Source organism: Berghia stephanieae, chromosome 13 (assembly GCF_034508935.2).
Source record: "Berghia stephanieae isolate SIO BIC M18660-M18661 chromosome 13, UCSD_Bste_1.3, whole genome shotgun sequence".
NCBI lineage: Eukaryota > Metazoa > Mollusca > Gastropoda > Nudibranchia > Aeolidiidae > Berghia > Berghia stephanieae.
Genome location: NC_088372.1, coordinates 35,927,069 through 35,945,828, shown reverse-complemented (window position 1 = coordinate 35,945,828; position 18,760 = coordinate 35,927,069). Strand labels below are relative to the sequence as shown.

Genomic DNA, 18,760 nt, shown 5'->3' with positions numbered 1-18,760 from the left:
AGTGAAAAATGTTCACAGTTTGAGAAATATCCAACTTCACAATTAGTCATTTTGCTCAGCATGACTCATGGGTATGTTTACAACTTTCATAAACAAACCAGCGTGTTTATATTTATTGTGAACTGTCCAATCGTTGTACAGCAACAAATCATGTGATCGATGATTAGGTTGGACGAAAACATGATTATAGATCGCTCTCATTAATCACCACTCACGTGGTGTAAACACGTTGAAAAAGATTTGAGTGACGTCAGCTTCATTCACTCTCAACATTCATACCAAACACACAAAACTAAATGTAAACTTAAATATTTTTTGTCGTCTCGAGAAAATTTAATCAGAACTAATCACATTCAAGCGGTCTAAACATAATGATGATAAATGAGCTGAGTTCATTCTTTAAGAGTAAACTTATTAGACGTTTTGTATTCATTAATTTGCTGCCCAATTATTGAGTCCCCACTCTTTCTACATTTTCCAACTACATTTCTGCCGTTCTCTGGAATAGCCCATAATATTTAAAAATTTGGCCAGAAAACTCGTCCTTCAAATATCGATCGATTTAAATGACCCTCATCTTGGCAAAAACTCTCAAACCTGGGACTTCGCGAAGTCCCAGGTTTGAGAGTTTTTGCCAAGATGAGGGTCATTTAAATCGATCGATATTTGAAGGACGAGTTTTCTGGCCAAATTTTTAAATATGTGTTTTTCCAGAGTACGTCAGATTTGTATACTATCTATCCACATGTATCCGGAATATTTTTTTTTTAATTTCATGTAACGTTCTATGCATGACGTTTTCTTCAAATATACACCAGTCGTGAAAACATTCACTAACGCTTATTCACTTTATTCTAAGGTTTATTATGTTCAGTTTTATTTAATATGTTCCAACCGACGTGCACTTATTTGCAGGTCTGATATCGCAAATCATTATGGGCCCATTGTTGTAATGGAAATACTCTCAAACCAACTCAAAATATTGTCCATTACAACAATGTTAAAACAGGCCCATAAATTGCGTTCGGTTATCAGATCTGCATACATATGCACGTCGGTTCCAACTAATCTTATTCTACTTTGTTTTTGCCACTTTCTTTTTTCCCCTTTCAACTGTTTGTAAAACCTCAGCATGCAGCTGAGACTGTGTGGAAAGGCCATCGAATGGCGTAGGTCATGGGAGGACAATGTTATTAAATTATAATTTCTATTTTCTAGATTAGAAAAAATAAATCATGAAATATTAAAATGTTGCAGTTTAGATTATAATTGCCATTGCTGTTACATAATAAGTTGTAAACTATTTTGGAAAAGTGGTGTATACCAAGGTACACCTGTTATCAGGTCTGATAGCCGGAGGTAATTTATGAGCCTGTTTTAACGTTGTTGTAATGGATAATATGTTGCGTTGTTTTCATAATATTTCCATTACAACAAATAGCCAACAACAGGTTGGGTTAGCAGACCTGCAAATAAGTATACACGTCGGCGTATACCTATTTACAGGTCTGATAACCCAAATCATCACGGGCCTCATTATTGTAATGGAAATACTCTCGAACCAAAATATGTCCATTTTAACAGTATTAAAACAAGCCCATAATCCATTCTTCATTCAACACACCTGACACACAACAATGACCTTTGACACAGTCTCAATTCCTATTGATATTGTATTGTTTATCTTATGTTTATTTACTACAACACGTGTAGTCAGATTTAAAGATTTATTCCGCTCATTTTTCACTACTTTTTTACTATTCGCAGTACATATCTCGCTTCTGTCTAATATATTACCACCTAATATTTTTTCCTCTTTTGAATATCTATTATTATTATATTATATGTAGTCCTCACATGACATGTTTGGTAATTTGGAATCAAGTATGTCCATAATATTTTCACACCTACCCATCCTCTCCTTGCCTTCCCTCCCTTGAATTTAGTTCAGCTAAGACAGACTTGCCAACTATTACGAACAATTCGTAGAATTGTCAAATTTTGGCCCCAATTTCAGAATTTCATGAGCATTTCTGAGGTATTAAAATTTATTGAAAATAATGAACGTTGATAAGTTTATGAATTTTGAAGTGTTTGGGGGCAGCGTGGCTTAGCGGTACAGTCTTTGCCTCGTACCCGAAAGGTACCGAGTTCGATCACCGCGCGCTCTTGTGACCTTGAGCAAGTACTTCTGCTCAATCTGCGGCGCTGCATCGGCGAGCCTGGGTTATTCCAGTCTTCCCTTGGAATAGACCGTCGAGAAAAATTTCTTCTATGGATGAATAAAGGGAACTGTTATTAATTAATCCTTGTGAGGGTTAATTGTTGATTTTTTAAAGTAACTAAAGCGATTACAATTTTTATCTTCTAAAAGTTACGAATTTTTAAATTTTCAATTAGGCCGGCCTGAGCTAAGTAGTCCATCGGGGCCATTAAGCTCACATGGAGCCAGAGTTATCAACACTTCAACATGTGAAGAGGTGTGTGTGTGGGAGGGGGGAGGGGGGTTGGCAGTCCAACAGTAGATTGATAACTCGCATGGCAGGCAAAGGGGTCAAGAGATCACTAGTGTAGTCGATTTCCCTCTGAAGTTATTATTGGGCAGCTGTGCCTGTTACATATAGGTGAAAGTAGCATACTTTGCGATAGATTAGCGTCCTGTTCAAAGGGTTAGAAGCAATTTCTTCTGTCCATTTAACGCTACAGAAATCGGGTTAAACTTTTAAGATGCTATGACATGATGAATTAAATGTCTACTTTTTATTACAATATCAGACATGCCAACTTGAAAATTTAAAACATTCGTAGTTCAAAGGAGATAAAAATTGTAGTCACTATCGTTAACTCTATAGGTCAAAAATATGCCCTCACAATGATTAAATAACACTTCAAAATCCTTTAAATTAAATTATGGTGTCTGGCATCAATCTTTATTTTCAATCAGTTTTAATGACTTAGAAATGTTCATGAAGTTCTAAAATTGGAGCGATCATTTCTTAATTCTATGAATTTTTCGTAATAGTAGACAGGTTTACAATCTGTCATCCTATCCACGAACCTGGTCACAAATAGTACAGGTTATTAAAATGAAGAATGATAATTGATGTTTAAATTATTTGGTTTAAGTGATTTCTCAATCCAATAAATACTGATTGAAAGTAACATTTGGCTATCGACGCCCAGATTGTCTTTAGCATTGTATGTAATTTTCAATATAAAATTGTTTTTATGTTTATTTTAGTGTAAGTTTAAGTGACCTTCAACCTCATTTCAATCACCAAACTGATATCGTAATTTCAGCCATTTAGATGCATTGAATTATTTTCATCATGGAATAAGTACCCAAAACCAAAGTGTACATATTTACAGGTCTGCCATTCGAAAGCACATACAATGGTCTTGGTGTCACATTGTTGTAATGGATTGAATTAGCGTGTTTGAGAAATAAGTGCCCATTATAACAGTAATCCCACAACAATAATATTTGTTATCAGACAGGGTCCAAGTTCATATTGTCAATGTACCATGTTTGAGATCACCTAAAAGTCTCATCCAGATACAAGCACAAGACCCCACTGAGAGGAACACACTCGGATGTTTACAAAGTATATAAAAACTATGACAGGACTTAACAAAGAAATGATTTCAAGGGGGAAAAATCATCTCCCAAAACTAATACAGTACACTTGACTGTGTCCCCATCAGCCAAGGACTCCAGCCAGGGCCTTTTAGTCGTAAATCTAGAATGTTTTGACCGTCTGATTGTCTACCTTTTTACTGGCGCTGATATGACCTAAATGTATCGCAAGCGCTGTAAAACCCTTAAAAACCCATAAACAAACATTATCAAATATGTTATTTTGTGAGTATTTTTGTTACAACAATATAAGCCCATAGTAATTTGTTTTATCAGACTTTTAAATAAGTATACGTTGTTTTTACCGGGAATATTTCTCTTACAACAAAAAGCCCTTAACGATTTGTGTAATCAGACTTTTAAATAGGTGAACTATTCCATCTCTTATCGCCGTGTTCTATTTTTTCTTCCTCCTTCAGCCATTCTTCAAAAAGCTGCTGTATGGTTTATGCTTCTTCCACGCTCTCGTCCAGGAAAGAAGGAAGTTCGGCCCTCTAGGCTGGAACATTCCCTATGAATACAACGAGACGGATCTGCGTATTAGCGTACAACAGCTGCAGATGTTTCTCAATCAGTACGATGTAAGTCTCAGTCATTGGTCAGTCATAAACATTGGTCAATCATTGATCATCATAAATATTGGTCAGCCATTGGTAATCATAAATTTTGGTCATCCATCAATGGAAATGAAGCCTGCGGAAACTCATAGACTGAAACTGGCCAAAAAAACTTACGTCAAAATAAGTCCACGATCACATAAGAAAACAAATCGTGAGTTGCATTCAGTCGGTCAATCATTTCATTGTTTCCTTTAGTAGTCAAGCTATATTATATATAGATAGAATGCGCTTGGCCAAGGAGTTCACAACATTGCCATCCGGAAGTATAACGGACGAACACACAAAACTATGTGTAACCATGAACTTTTATAGTCTGGTTGATACAGTTTAAGTGAGAATCACTCACAAATGCGGAGGGCAAAATACAATAACAAAGACCTGAGTGACGTCATCTTCATTCTATCTATATTATCTATAGGATGAAGTTGACGTCACTCAGGTCTTTGTTGTTTTTTTTTTTTTTTTGGTAATGTTGTGAGCTTCTTAGCCAAGCGCATTCTCTATAGATAGTATGCGGTTGCCTAAAAGCTCATAACATTGCCATCCGGAAGTATAACGGACCAACACACAAAACTGTGTGTATCCATGAACGTTTACAGTCGGGTTATACAGTTCAGTGAACATTAATCATAAACGCGGATGGCAAAAAAAAAATCAACAAACACCTGAGTGACGTCATCTTCGAACTATCTATATAGATAGTATGCGCTTGGCTAAGAAGCTCTCACAACCTTGCCATTCGGAAGTATAACTGACCAACACACAACGCTTATGTAACCATGGACGTTTATAGTCTGTTGAATACATTTTAGTGAAAACTACTCATAAACGCGGATGGCAAAAAACAACAACAAAGACCTGAGTGACGTCAACTTCATTCTATCTAAGGTTAACGAAGGGTCTACTGTGAGTTAGTGAGTTCCAATCACCCAATAAACAAAAACAATAACAAAGAGTTGAATGGCGTCAACGTTTCATTCATTTTATTGATGCTATGTGTTTAGGCAACATGCTCACAACATCCGCCAGCAGGGTACAGCGTACCAGCACACAAAACTATATGTAACCTTGAACATCTATAGTCTGACAGATAGAATTTAATGAGAACTGATCATCAAAATGGCTGTCTCTAAACATTGACAAAGAGCTGAGTGTCGTTACTTTCGTTCCTGCTTTAATCAATGGCATAAGAAGTTTTAAATCAGAGTTTGTCTTTGTTTTTGTTTTTTTTTATTTTGTTTATGTGTGAGTGTGTGTTGGTGTTTTTGTCTTCTTTTACTTTTAGAAACGACATTCATTCTTCTATCGCCTCAAACTAAAAATATCAACCGTTTTCCAATCCTTACAGGACGTCCAGTTCGAGGCTCTACGTTACCTGACAGGTGAATGTAACTATGGTGGCCGTGTCACTGACGACTGGGATAGAAGGACCCTCCTGACTATCCTCAACCAATTCTACTGTAAAGACATCATTGCCAGCGATGACTACATGTTTGACGACAGCAAGGATTACTACAGTCCTCCTGATGGAGAGGTAACCCCGAAGACCTTGAACCTTTATAAAATGACATTTGACCTTTTATAAAATAAATAAATAAAATTCCCTTTATCCATCCCATAGGGGAAATTTGTCTCTAGGGTCTTTTCCAAGGGAAAACTGGAATAACCCAGGCGTTAGCCGCAGTGCAGCGCCGAAAATTGAGCTAGGGAGATGTGACTTGCTCAAGGCCACACTACCCAGCTGCGGGTGATCGAACTCGGTACCTTTCGGATACGGAGCAAAGAGCGTTCCGCTGAGCCACGCCTTTTATGACAGGGTTTGGTTTTACTGGACCTACATATACTTATTTGCAGGTCTGATAACCTAAATTGTAATGGGCTCGTGGCTGTAATGGGATGCTGTATCTCATTCCAATGCAAAATATTTTCCATTACAGCAATATTAAATCAAGGCTGTAATTGCATCCGGTTACCAGACCTGCAAATGTGTGCTTGTCGGTTTTGCTTATTTAAAGATTAAGATTTTTTTAAAAATAATTTAATCGAAAACAAAACCCCAAAAAACCACCGTTTTTTCATATTTACCTGTACTGATTATAAATGATTTTCTGGCTGTCCTAGAATACTCCAACTGTTGTTTCCTATTGCCTCTGTTGATTTTATGTTTTGTTTTGATTTTTTTAATTATTTTTTTTTGGGGGGGGGGGGGGGGGTTCTTTCAGTTCGAATGGAGCTGTATTCATGTTGTATTTTTTAATTGCACAGTGGCAATTCTTACAACTGTTAATTAAATAAGGCACAGAAAAAACCGGCTCAAAATGATTTGATTTTATTTCCATTCCCATGTGTACCTTACAGTATGACAGCTACATCGAATACACACGACAGTTGCCCTTGAACCCGACTCCTGGTATCTTCGGTATGCACGCCAACGCCGACATCACCAAAGACCAGAAAGCAACGCAGTTACTTTTCGACAACATCCTGTTGACACAGGTAGGCTGGTTTTGTTGTTGTTGTTGTTGTTGTTGTTGTTGTTGTTGTTGTTGTGGTTGTTTGTTATATCTTGTTCAAACAGAAAATGGAGTGAGTAGAAAGTGCCAGAAGACAAGAAAGAATGATAATTTCGCGGCGATGGGGATTGGAACCGAGGACCTTACTGATATGACAACTCCGCCTGGCCGTGTGAGGAACGCTATGCAGTCGATGCCATCCACCACTCCTAGGACTGACTGCATAACGTCCCTCTCACGGCCAGGCAGAGTTGTCATACCAGTAAGGTCGTGGGTTCGAGTCCCCGTCGCAGCGAAATTTTTATTCTCAGTTGTCTTCTGGCACTTTTCTACTTACTTATATTCTGTTATTATTAATTTATGAAACCTTTGTAACAGGGGAAAAGCTATTTTGCAAATTTTGTTCTAAAGATAAATTAGATTATGTACGGTTGATGTGATTCAGAATAGTATACAATTAATTTTTTTTAGAAAAGGTTTTGTGAACGCTTTTCAGTTGAGTGAATTTCTGATATTGAGTCTTATGTCTCACGAGACCTTTTGTCTTCATTTTATTGAAAATTCCTCTTGTAAATATTAACATGAACATTTCTAAATTTCAGAAGCAATTTTTTATATTTTTTTTAAAAAAATAATTGAAAAGATTGAATTGTGTGAAAATAATCAATTAATCAACAATTTTCTGGTGACCCACCATCCAGATCTGGTGTTTTATTAGAGTGGTTTAGATGATGTTGAGATTTGAATATATGGTTAAATTTATGAAAAGTGGTGTAAAATTAAATGCTTTATATAGAAGAATGAATACAATTTCTTAGACTACGATCTGACAAACAGTGTATAAAACAGTGTCAAACACAGCAAGAAAGACACAATACACGAACAAAAAATACTATCCCAAAAAATCAGTTCTCATCTCCAACTGGGGATCGAATCTCAAGACCTCCTGATTACTGGTAATCAATGAGTTTTGAACGGGAAGAGAGGATGTTGTGACGTCACGACCTGTGCTTCCTATTTTGACCATACATTCTATTTTCTACTTCTAATTCCATCTCGATATAATACTGGTTGGAGGTGGTGGGGCACATTTGTCTTGTCTTGTTTGTGAATTCTAATTCCACGTCATATCCGGTGGTTGAGTCTACTCCAATATTCCTAGACTTTAGACGTCAATAATGTTTTCTGATGTTTTGATATTAATACATAATGTGTGTGTTGTTTTGTTGTGAACTTTCAATGACACTTAACAAACTTTTTTTGCAGTGATGATTTTGTTTGGAAATTCTGACTCTCTTAACGAAGCTAGTAAACAGAATTTTGACGATGATTCCAAGGAAATACATTAATAAAATCCCTTTATACATCTAAAAGAGGAAAATTTATTGTGATTAGGGTCTATTCCAAGGAAAAGTTGGAATAACCCGAGCGTCTGCCGTATGCCAGCGCTGCATAGTGTGCTAGGGCTAGGTGACCTGCTGAAGGCCACTCAGCGTGGTGGATATTCGAACTCGGTATCTTTAGGGTATGACGCAAAGACCATACCGCTGAGCCAAGCTGCCTCCTATAAATTATATAGTCATTGACAAGTTCAGATTGTCATTCTTACTTCATGGTAGTGATGAGATATTGGCAAGATTTTATAGGCTCTTATAATATGACCTGGTCCTGTCGGAACCATGTAGAGAGCCTTACATTAGAAAAAAACCGAACATAAAAAACGTTAAATTTAGTGTTTGTGAATTTTATTGTCGGATTCTCTGAAATGAATATTTTCTTATTTATTATAATTTTAAAATTCGCTACATAGCACAATTCTAAAAGCAATAGTCTTAACATGTTGCCAGCTTGGCGTGAAATGATGAAAAGAGCATTTAAGATATGTACCATTTTTGATAATGTAAAAATGTCAGAAAACTAATGCAATTTTATAGAAAATATTCTGTGGAAGAATACTGACTCATGATTCGAGGGTATCTGTCGTTTTATTTTAAATTTTTATTGAGGAGGTTTAAAATACTCAATGGCAAATATGATTCATCAAAGGTTTGTTTTTATTTTTATTCTGAGAATAGCGTAATAACGACCAGGTATGTCGTATATAAAATACATGTAATCCATGAATGTTATATTGTATAATATTTGTAATTTTTAAAAATATTTAAGAGGACCACAGGATATGAAGAGCACACGGTACAAATGAGTAGATATATTTTTTTTCGAACCAAGTGAATGAAAAACAATTTGCGGGTGGTTGGATGGGAGCATCACCCTTGAATCATATACCTATGATGTTCGCATGGGTGTACGATCCGATAGTGATGTCGTTTCTTCTTCTCTTTACTAGCCTATCCTGCTTCTTTGGTTTGTGATTGTATTTTTGACAGGGGATATTTTTTTTTTCTGTAAATCTTCTGCCTGTTTGTCCTTGGTTATTTATAATTTAGCTTATGATATCTTTAGGTTATGATTTTTATTTCCATTTGTACTATTTTTGTTAGATTGCTTGTTTTTTTGTTTCAGCGGTCTCTCATATAACCTCAATTGTGTTGGAAGAGACCTAAAGCAACAAACAAACAAACAAACAAAACAATTTATCTCATTGTTTCGTTCATTGAAAATATGAGAATTTCTATTTTTTAAAAATGTGTTTGTCTAACATATTTTAAGTCAAATATCTAAAAAAAAGTGTGTATGAAGCAATGTGCACTTATTTTCAGGTCCGATAACCCATTTCCTTATGGGCTCATTGTTGCTATGGAAATCTCCAAAAATGAAACAAAATATGTTCCATTACAACAATGTTAAACTAGGCCCATAAGTAGGTTCGGATATCAGACCTGCATATATGTACACGTCGGTATGAAAAAATGTCAGACAAAGCAGAAAGAAAAATTAAAGAATAATTAATTAATTGATTAATCTCAAAAACTCATCCTGCCTCAACCGGCGAAATTAATCAGTCGAGACAGGATGAACTGGTCATCATGGCACCACACCTAAACGATTCCAAGGCCCGACTGACATGGGCCCGCGCCCAATGAGGACGCCGCTGAAATACAACCAGACCATTGGTTTCTTCAGCGCCAACCATACAGATGCAGATACAGACAGGCTGAATTTTTGGGATGTTTTTTCTTTCTTGCTTTGTCTGGCCCTGTTCCACACACACATACACACACACACACACACACACACACACACACACACACACACACACATACGCCTTTCAGACCGTTCTATTAAACCAGTGCCTACTCCCTGATTTGGTAGTTGAATATTTTCCAGCAAATCTGATGACATGGGGAACTCAATAAATTAATTTGAACTTTAACCTTCAGTGCCTCATTTTCCTGTCGTCTTCAAGCGTATTTAACCTGCTAACTGCCGAACTTTGGGAGAAAAAAAAACAAAAAAAAAAACACGTATTTCAATTTTTGGCCTGAAAACGCCCTTCAAATATCGGTCGATTTATTCCTCGCTGTGTCTTCCTTAACCTCCCAGGTTTGGGGGTGTTTGCCAAGATGAGGGTCATTTAAATCGATCGGTATTTGAAGGACGAGTTTTCTGGCCAAATTTTTTTAATGCATGTCTTACCAGAGTGCGGCAGTTAACAAGTTAAACACGTCATGTTTACGTCATTATACACGAGAGTTGTCGTTAATGATTTGAAATATTGAAAGCTGACTAGAATGTCAATATTATCTTTAGAAATATTGTCAATATTGTTGTCAAAATAAAGTTAAATCGTTTTAGTATAATATACTATATACCTTATCAATATAATTTCATGTTGTCAAGCTAATAAAACTATTATTGTATTGATGTGGTAAACTTAATGATCAATATAATTCAAAGTTAATTCATTAGTTACTTCCAGTGCGTAATTGAACGTGATCAGTAATCTAGGTAAACCTGTTTTCAGGTCTGGTTGCCCAACGTAGTTATGGGCTTGATTTACCATTGTAGTGATGGACAATATTTTCCCTTTATATATAGTATTTCCATTACTATGAAAGGAGCCCATGACAATTTGGGTTATCAGACCTGTCAATATGTACACGTCGGTATTAATGCTTCTTGAATATTGAAAAAATAACATTTCAACAAGTCTAAAAACTACATTATTTGTCATTAGCATGCTGTGGATTTTGCTGTTATTGAAACAGAAAACAAAAAACAAAAAAGAACAACAAAAAACAAACAAACAAACAATGTTTTGATTTTTTTCATTTGGTGAAAAAAAAAGAAACAAAAAAAAACCCGAAAACATTTTAACAATATTGATCGCCGTTTTCATATTTAGAATTTAAGTGCGGTTTGGTCATGTGCTCACGGACCAAAATAGTTAAAATAACACAACACACTGTTTCCTGAAACGAAATTTAGTTTTTACATCGTATTATGAAATATATTATAATATGATGATAATATGAAATGTTTCGTTGCGACATGCACTTATTTGTAGGTCTGATAATCCAATTCCTTATGGGCTCGTTGTTGTAATGGAAATCTTTTAAAAATGACGCAAAATATTGGCCATTAAAGGAGACCCATACGTGGACTCGAATATCAGACCTGAATATATGTACACGTCGTTTCGTTAGAATAGGGTGAAAATTTGAATTTTGAAAACATAAGTTAAGCATAGTCTAGCCTTAAATTTTAATTTTTAATCACCCATTCGTGGTTATTGGATTTGTTGGTGTTGATGACGTCATAATCATTTCTTTCGTTTATCGTCTGACCATTTCTCGTATTTTTGCAACGCTAAAAGGCGAGCGTTTTCCCCATGGCCTTGACTTATGTAAGTCTGTCCCTAACATGGGTGTCACCAACACTGTGTGCCAGTGGAGTTATTGTTTTGGCGTGTCAATGTTATCATGTTCACCAACTCTATGTTATGATTATGTCCTGGGTGATTTTATTTCTCGAATTCATTACTGATAGATGTTTCGAAGGAAGAGGCTGGATAGTGTAGGTTGACAAAATAATAGAGTACTCGCCGGATTATAGCACGCTGAATTCCAGCATGCTATGCAGCATGACACGCTGGAGCTGAGGGATCGAATTTTATCTATCGATGCCATGCGTTTAGGTACACTGTGTGTAACCTTGATCATTTATAGTCTGATTGATATAATATAGTGAGAAGTAATCACCAAAATAGCTGTCTAAAAACAATAGCATAGAGCTGAGTGACGTCAATTTCGATCCTTCTATTTAATTAATCGTTACCTCCCATGGGCATCGGATTTTGACACGCTAGGAATCTTACACGCTTTTTAGCTCCTTTTTAGCGTGCTATAATCCGGCTAGTGCTGTAACAAAAAGGGAATTGACCAATACAAAATAATTTTTAAAAAAAATAAGATTACTGTCATTTTATTGTCTGTCAATAGCATTATAGAAACGTTCATACATTATCTGTTTTTATCTCAACAAGGAATTGGGAACGGAAGAACTTGTCAAAGTATGGTTATTTACAAACTTTTTTTGTTTTTACAAGCATGCCCCTTTTCTCTTTCTCGCCCCCCCCCCTCTCTCTCTCTAGGCATGACGGTAGATTGTGTCACGTTCATTTTCTTTACGTAAAGATGATGATGATGGTGATGATGGTGGTGATGATGGTGAAGATGATGATGATGAGGAGGAGGTTGTGGTTGGTTGGTGATGGAGGAGGAGTTTGAGAGTAAAATACTGATAAGTTAGGTTGAGTTCAGTTGATGGTGATGGTGGTGGTGGTGGTGGTCATGTGATGATGATGATGATGATGATGATGATGATGATGATGATGATGATGATGATGATGATGATGATGATGATGATGATGATGATGAAGAGGAGGAGAGTTGGTAGTTTGATACTGAAAACTTCCTTGGGGTTCAGTGTTGTGAGTTCGTACATACACGAGAGGTGAAATCAACTCGGTTGGTTCAGAAGCGGAGTTCAACCTGCAATAGTTATTGAATAATGGATATTGAGTAATCTGTGTCAATGTAAAAAAATATAATAAATAAGAAATACGTATTTAAAATTGTGGTCAGAAAACTCGACTTCAACATTCATCTTATCAAATACTCTCAAACCTGGGACTTCACAGAAGCCCCTAATGGGTTGTGAGTTTTTGGTAAGATGAGGGTAATTTTAACCGATCGTTATTTGGACTATAAAAAGTAAAACGCTATTGTCCCTTGTAATAAAGTGCATTGTAGTATTGTTTTCAAAATTAGATCTCACGAGATTTCAGGTTGAACCGCGAGAGTTCCGATTTTGTGGCGTGATTTTTTTTCTATCCTTTTATATTTGTTTAACCTTCTGCTTTCTCGAGGTCAAACACTGTTTATTATTTTTTGTATTCAAGTTTATCTTAGAACGAGGCTTGCAAGTTGTGCCGCGCTGAGGACCGGACCGAGGACCGGTCCCACGGTCTTTTAGCTGTGAACCGTGGTCCAGTCCCAAAGAGGAAGACCGCCGGCGGTCCTCACTTCTTATCACCTTTCAACGGTCTGGCGCCATACTACTTCCCCAGCGATTCGTTGCCTCGGTCCTTTGCCTATCTTCCACCAATCACCACCCATCCCACTTAATTAATCGCACCCACCCCCCTTTGCCATACACTAAACGACACAGACGACCATAGAGGCAGACGACCACCTCCCTCCACTCCGCAAACCGCCCTTTCGTGTGTGAGATGGGGGGAACAGGAGGCGCACGCCTTGGACGATTCCATTATACGGGGTAAATTTCAAAATTTACTACACCATAATGATCGCAATGACAATGATCTATGATGAAGGCATGACCCCTCTTCTCTAATGGGTTATTGTTTGAAATGTATGTGACTACTAAAGATGTGTGTGTGTGTGTGTGTGTGTGTGTGTGTGTGTGTCGAACCTAGCAAGTTGCAAGTCTGATTTTTTGTTTTCTTTTGTCCATCTCTTGTCGCCACTCCTTTCTATCGCATTGTTGTCATTTAAAATAATACAATAATATTAAAATTTCGTTTGGTGTTTTAACTAATCAAGTAATATGAGTTTCATTAGTTTCTTCCGTCCAAAAAAAACAGTTATAACGTCTGTATTTTTAAAAGGTCCAATAGAATATTTGGGGACCCCGATAGCTCAGTTGATAGAGCACTCTCTTTATACGCAAAGGGCCAGAGATCGATCCCGGGTGCAGTCGATTTTTTTCTGAATCCCTGTCTACTCAGCAATGAATGGGTAGCTGAGTTTGTTAGATCTGGCGAAAAGTCACCATCGACCCCTCTTATCACCTCATCCACCCCCTCTTATTATAACTTCACGTCTCTCTCTTACTCTTCAATGCTCGCTGCCCTCTAATGTGTGTGTGTGGGGGGGGGGGGGAAAGGGGGGGGGTAGGAGTTGCGTGTGTGTATCAACGCCACGAACAACTCGATCAACGCCTTGGGCGATGCCATTATCTCCGTTAATGGGGATAAATTTCAAATTTTATTAAATTATCGAAGTAACAATGAAGTACGGTGAGCAAATAAAGAAGGCATCACCCCTCTTCTCTAATTAGGTTACAATTTGAAATTAGTGTGACTACTCCGTGTGTTTTACTCCTGTAGGCCACGGTTTTCATCGTGTAGCGGTCTTTAACGGTTCAAGAATGAACGGACCGGTCTAGAGACCGGTCCTTGCGGTCTTCATTTCCCAAGGACCGTAGGACCGTGGTCCTTAAGCTTGCCAAGGACCGCCCCGCACTACTTGCAAGTTGTTATTTTAATATCTGCATAATGGTTTTATTAAATCATGGTGTTGCATTAATAAGGCGATCACTTCTTATTCTGAGCTTTAAGAAGAGTTGATTTTACTGTATATTTCGTTCACTTAATTGCATGTTTTGTCTGGAAATGTAAACACGTTTATGAAGGAATATGGGTGGGGTGAGGGGGGGGGGGGGGTGTGTTGTACATTCAAACATGATTATGTTGAATGGAAATTAATAGTAAACTCTTACAAGTTCCGATATCAGAGTCTGGTATGACAAAAAGGTTTAACCTGGCAAGGTTGCAACTTTTGTAAAGGAGAATTTAGTTCGGAGAAAAAACGTTTGATCGTGGTTGTTGTTGTTGTTGTTGTTGTTGTTGTTGTTGTTGTTGTTGTTGCCGTTTTTAAAATAATATTTTGGGGGTATTTAATTGTTGTTGTTTTTTTTTCTTTAATTGTTTATTTTTTTATTTGTTTTGATTTTTTGTTTTTGTTTTTCTTTGTTTTTGTTTTTTATTTGGGAGAGGGTTTTTTCGGGATTCTTTTCTTCTTCTTCTGTTTTTGTTTTTTTTCATTATTTTTAGTTTTCTTTCTGTTTTGTTTATTTTTGTTTAGTTTTGTTTTTTAATTCTATTCTACTTTGTTTATTTGTTTGTTTATTGTTGTCTTTTTTGCCTGTTTTTATTTTGTTTTGCTTCATTTTTTGCTTGGTTTTCTTTGCTATTTTTCTTTTTTTTCTTTTTTGTTGTTTTATTTTGGGGGAGGGGGTTGTATTTGATATTGTTGTTTGTTGTTGTTGTTGTTGTTATTGTTGTTTTTGTTGTTGCTTTAACAATTGTTGATAGGCCCGTGGGAATCCAAATAAATAGGTTATCAGACTATGGAACATGTACAATATTCACTATTTTTACAACCAAATTGCCTACATTTTATTTATATTTACAACCAAATTGCATGTCAATTACTGTGTCACGTTTCATCATGTTTTTTTATATGAATATATTATACAATAATTGTTGATAATGTATATTATATATATATACCATACACATCGATGTTTGTTATATCACAAAACTCATCACTTTTCATCTACCAACCAAAAAAAAATCCAAAAAAAAAATCAACTCCTCACTTTGGAAACGCATGTTTGAATTAATCAACATTGTGTGTGTGCTGTGTCAAATCAATCTACTCACAGAAACGGGTAAGAATTTCACAACTCACGGTATCAATCTATTATTATATCTATATACTTAACCAACTCACTATGTCTGCCGTTTGAAATGGAAAGCAGTGGATGGTTTCATTAATACCATAGAAATAAACGAAATAGAATCAGCAAGTCAAAGTGATACTAAGTTGCTAGAAGTTGTGGACTGTAGAAAATTATAGTAAACAAAAATGAATATAACAGCTTCAAAAGAGAACAAAATACCAAAACACAGGACGTTTTGTGCTCAAAACCCTTCATCAGCCAATAACAAAAACAATAAAAATTTAAATACATTACTTTAGAAAATCAAAAAGACGACAGAATCATATTTTTCACGTCCTTTCTGTAAGTAACAGGATTTTTGAATCAAGATGTTGATCTCTTCTTCTGTAGCTGTTAAATTCACTTTTGTGTTTAGAACCATCAAAGATGCTAATGCTTTTTTTTTTTTTTACTGATGGTGCTAATTGAAAACTACTTGCAAAGCACCCATTTCTTGAATAAAAAGCACTAGGTTTACGAGAAACAAATTTATAATTAAGATAATTAACACTATTTGTTGCTCAACCTATTTTAAATAAATAATATAATTATGAAGCTAACTAATACGAATCAATAGTAGTAATTTTGCTTGTTTTTTCAAAAAAAAATCTCTCTGTCAGAACATTGTAATTTTGTAAATCATTTGATACCCCACAATCAGACGCGTTCAGTTGTGAAGGCTTTCAAAATGTTTTGTACTTTTTCTAATGAACATTCCTTGCTTTTTCATTGGCAAATGGCAGATGTGTAGAGATGCTCCATATAGCATGTACTAACCTTATAACCTTCAACTAAATCATATAAATTGAACCAGAGAAACCTAACATATACGTAGCGTATATGATTGTATATGACTTATGATTACTATTGTTATTCAAATTGATTTATTCTACTTCTCCCCATAATAAATAATAACGCGTAGATATTTTGTTAAGATAACAAGTTGTGACATCCAGTGTCAATTTAAGCGATACAGGGCAATCAACCGTTGGGATCATGTGGTTTGTTTTTTGTGGGTTTTTTTGTTATTTTGTTTGTTTGCTTTGTTGTTTGTTTGTTTTTCTAGTCGTTTTGTTCTTTTTTGTTGCTGATTTTTTGGTGTTTGTATTCATTTGTTTTTTTTTTGTTGTTTGTTTTTTTCTATTTTTAGTTGTTGCTTTTTTTTTTCCTTTTTTTTTCTTTTATCTTTTATTTTTTGTTTTTGTTTTGTTTCTTTTTGTTTGTTTGGGGATTTTTTAATTATTTTTTTCGATTTTGATCTGAAAGACGTGTTGTTTGTGTCGCTGAAAACCTTGAGCTAGATCGATCGACATTGAAACACAATCCATTAGGAGCTTTTCAACATTTTAAAATCCCTTAAAATCACGAATTTCAAGTAAGACAACTACTGAATGTAAACAATGCATGGTGTCTCCCACGGTTATCGCCTTCCTAAAGAAACCCATCTGTCATGAGTTCTCTCCCTTGGATCAATTGAGTCTTTTCTCTTTTCAAATTAAAAATAATCTATTTTCCTTCTTGTTACAATATTGATTTTTTTAAAAATTCTTTTAATAGACTTTGTTATTTTATCCTTTTTTTAAATCTCTCATTTAATGCACCTCATTGTGATCACTGATCGTGTTAAATCAAATCAATGTTTCTTCTGTAGAATTCTTGTTATTTTATTATTTTATCACTACCACAGCTCAAGAATAATTCTCTTTTTTTATTTCTCCATGATTTTGAACACTATTTTATATTTTATATTATTCCACCTCTTTCATTGAAAAACTCTAACATTTCTTAGTAAATACATAATCGTTGACTATCTAATGCTTTGAACGCGTTGAATAAAAAAAATATTCAACTATTGCAGAATATTTTGTCACATTTTATTGGTGTGAAGTTAGGTTTAAAAGACAGCTATTTGGTAATTATAAATAGTCTTTTGCTGCACATGAATACAAATTCAATGTTTTTAGTTTAGGGTCAAATTGACATTCAAGTAGATGGGAGAAAGATATAAATGATGGTGAATAGAAGTACCAATACCGTACCATTTGGTCACAAAATATCTAACTTTGCAATCATCTTTAGAATATGGCTTTAATATAGATTATTAGTGGTAAACGAATATATTTTTGATTATTTAAAGAAATTCAAACCTCACTTTTATGATTTCTGTATCTTAAAATAAATTGTTGTAAATTGTTAAACTTTATCAAGTTATCAATTCTTGTTCCAATATTTATATCAGCTATCCATTTGATTGCTCATTTACATAATCGATTTTATCACTATCGATATATTTGATATGCCTCTTCAGATCCAATATTCTTGAGCTGGTTTCATAATATATCATTTTGATATCGCTATTCAAAGCCACGTTTTTAATCATCTGTCAAATATGTATCACCTTTTTATAATACATCTACAAACGATACGATATAATCACGAAACTAAACAATGCTATAATACAACATAAAAAACAAGATATTAAAAATGGTTTATATAAGAATTTACTAAGTTGATAATTGGAGAATCTCTTTTTTGCTACCATTTTCATATTAACTTTAAGAGTCAACATGATAACTTAAGTAAATGCTGGCAACTATAAAATATATTTTACAACAAGAGCGTTTCCGATTATTCAGATAACATTTGATAGCGATTTCTTTTAATTGATAATTTATATACAAACAATAACATGCCGAGTTTTCGAAAAATGAAGGGGTGGTTTTTTTCCCCTTTTTAATAATTTGGAAACAATAGAAATAATAGATTATATATATAATTTGTTGAATGCATTTTACGTATATTCTAACTCTACTAACAATTAAAACTGTTTATTTGTCTCTGTATAGTTCCTATGTCCCCAGGCACTTTTAATATTTTCAAATTTAAATTCTATATGTATTTCTCTGTTTATTGAGATCAAAAATCAAAATTCAGATTTTTATGGGGGGTCCAAATATGAAATGTTTATTGGGATATGGAACATTTTAGTTCCAAGAATT

General features: G+C 35.1%; 1 protein-coding gene across 1 annotated transcript in view; it reads left to right on the top strand.

Annotated features, from left to right (window-relative positions):
* LOC144958553 (dynein axonemal heavy chain 7-like) overlaps positions 1-18,760 on the top strand; it is a 105,071-nt gene that overhangs the window by 75,972 nt on the left and 10,339 nt on the right. Inside the window, 3 exon segments of the mRNA XM_078890603.1 lie at positions 4,057-4,218; positions 5,606-5,791; positions 6,616-6,753. Of these exon segments, the coding sequence (XP_078746729.1) occupies positions 4,057-4,218; positions 5,606-5,791; positions 6,616-6,753 (486 nt within the window).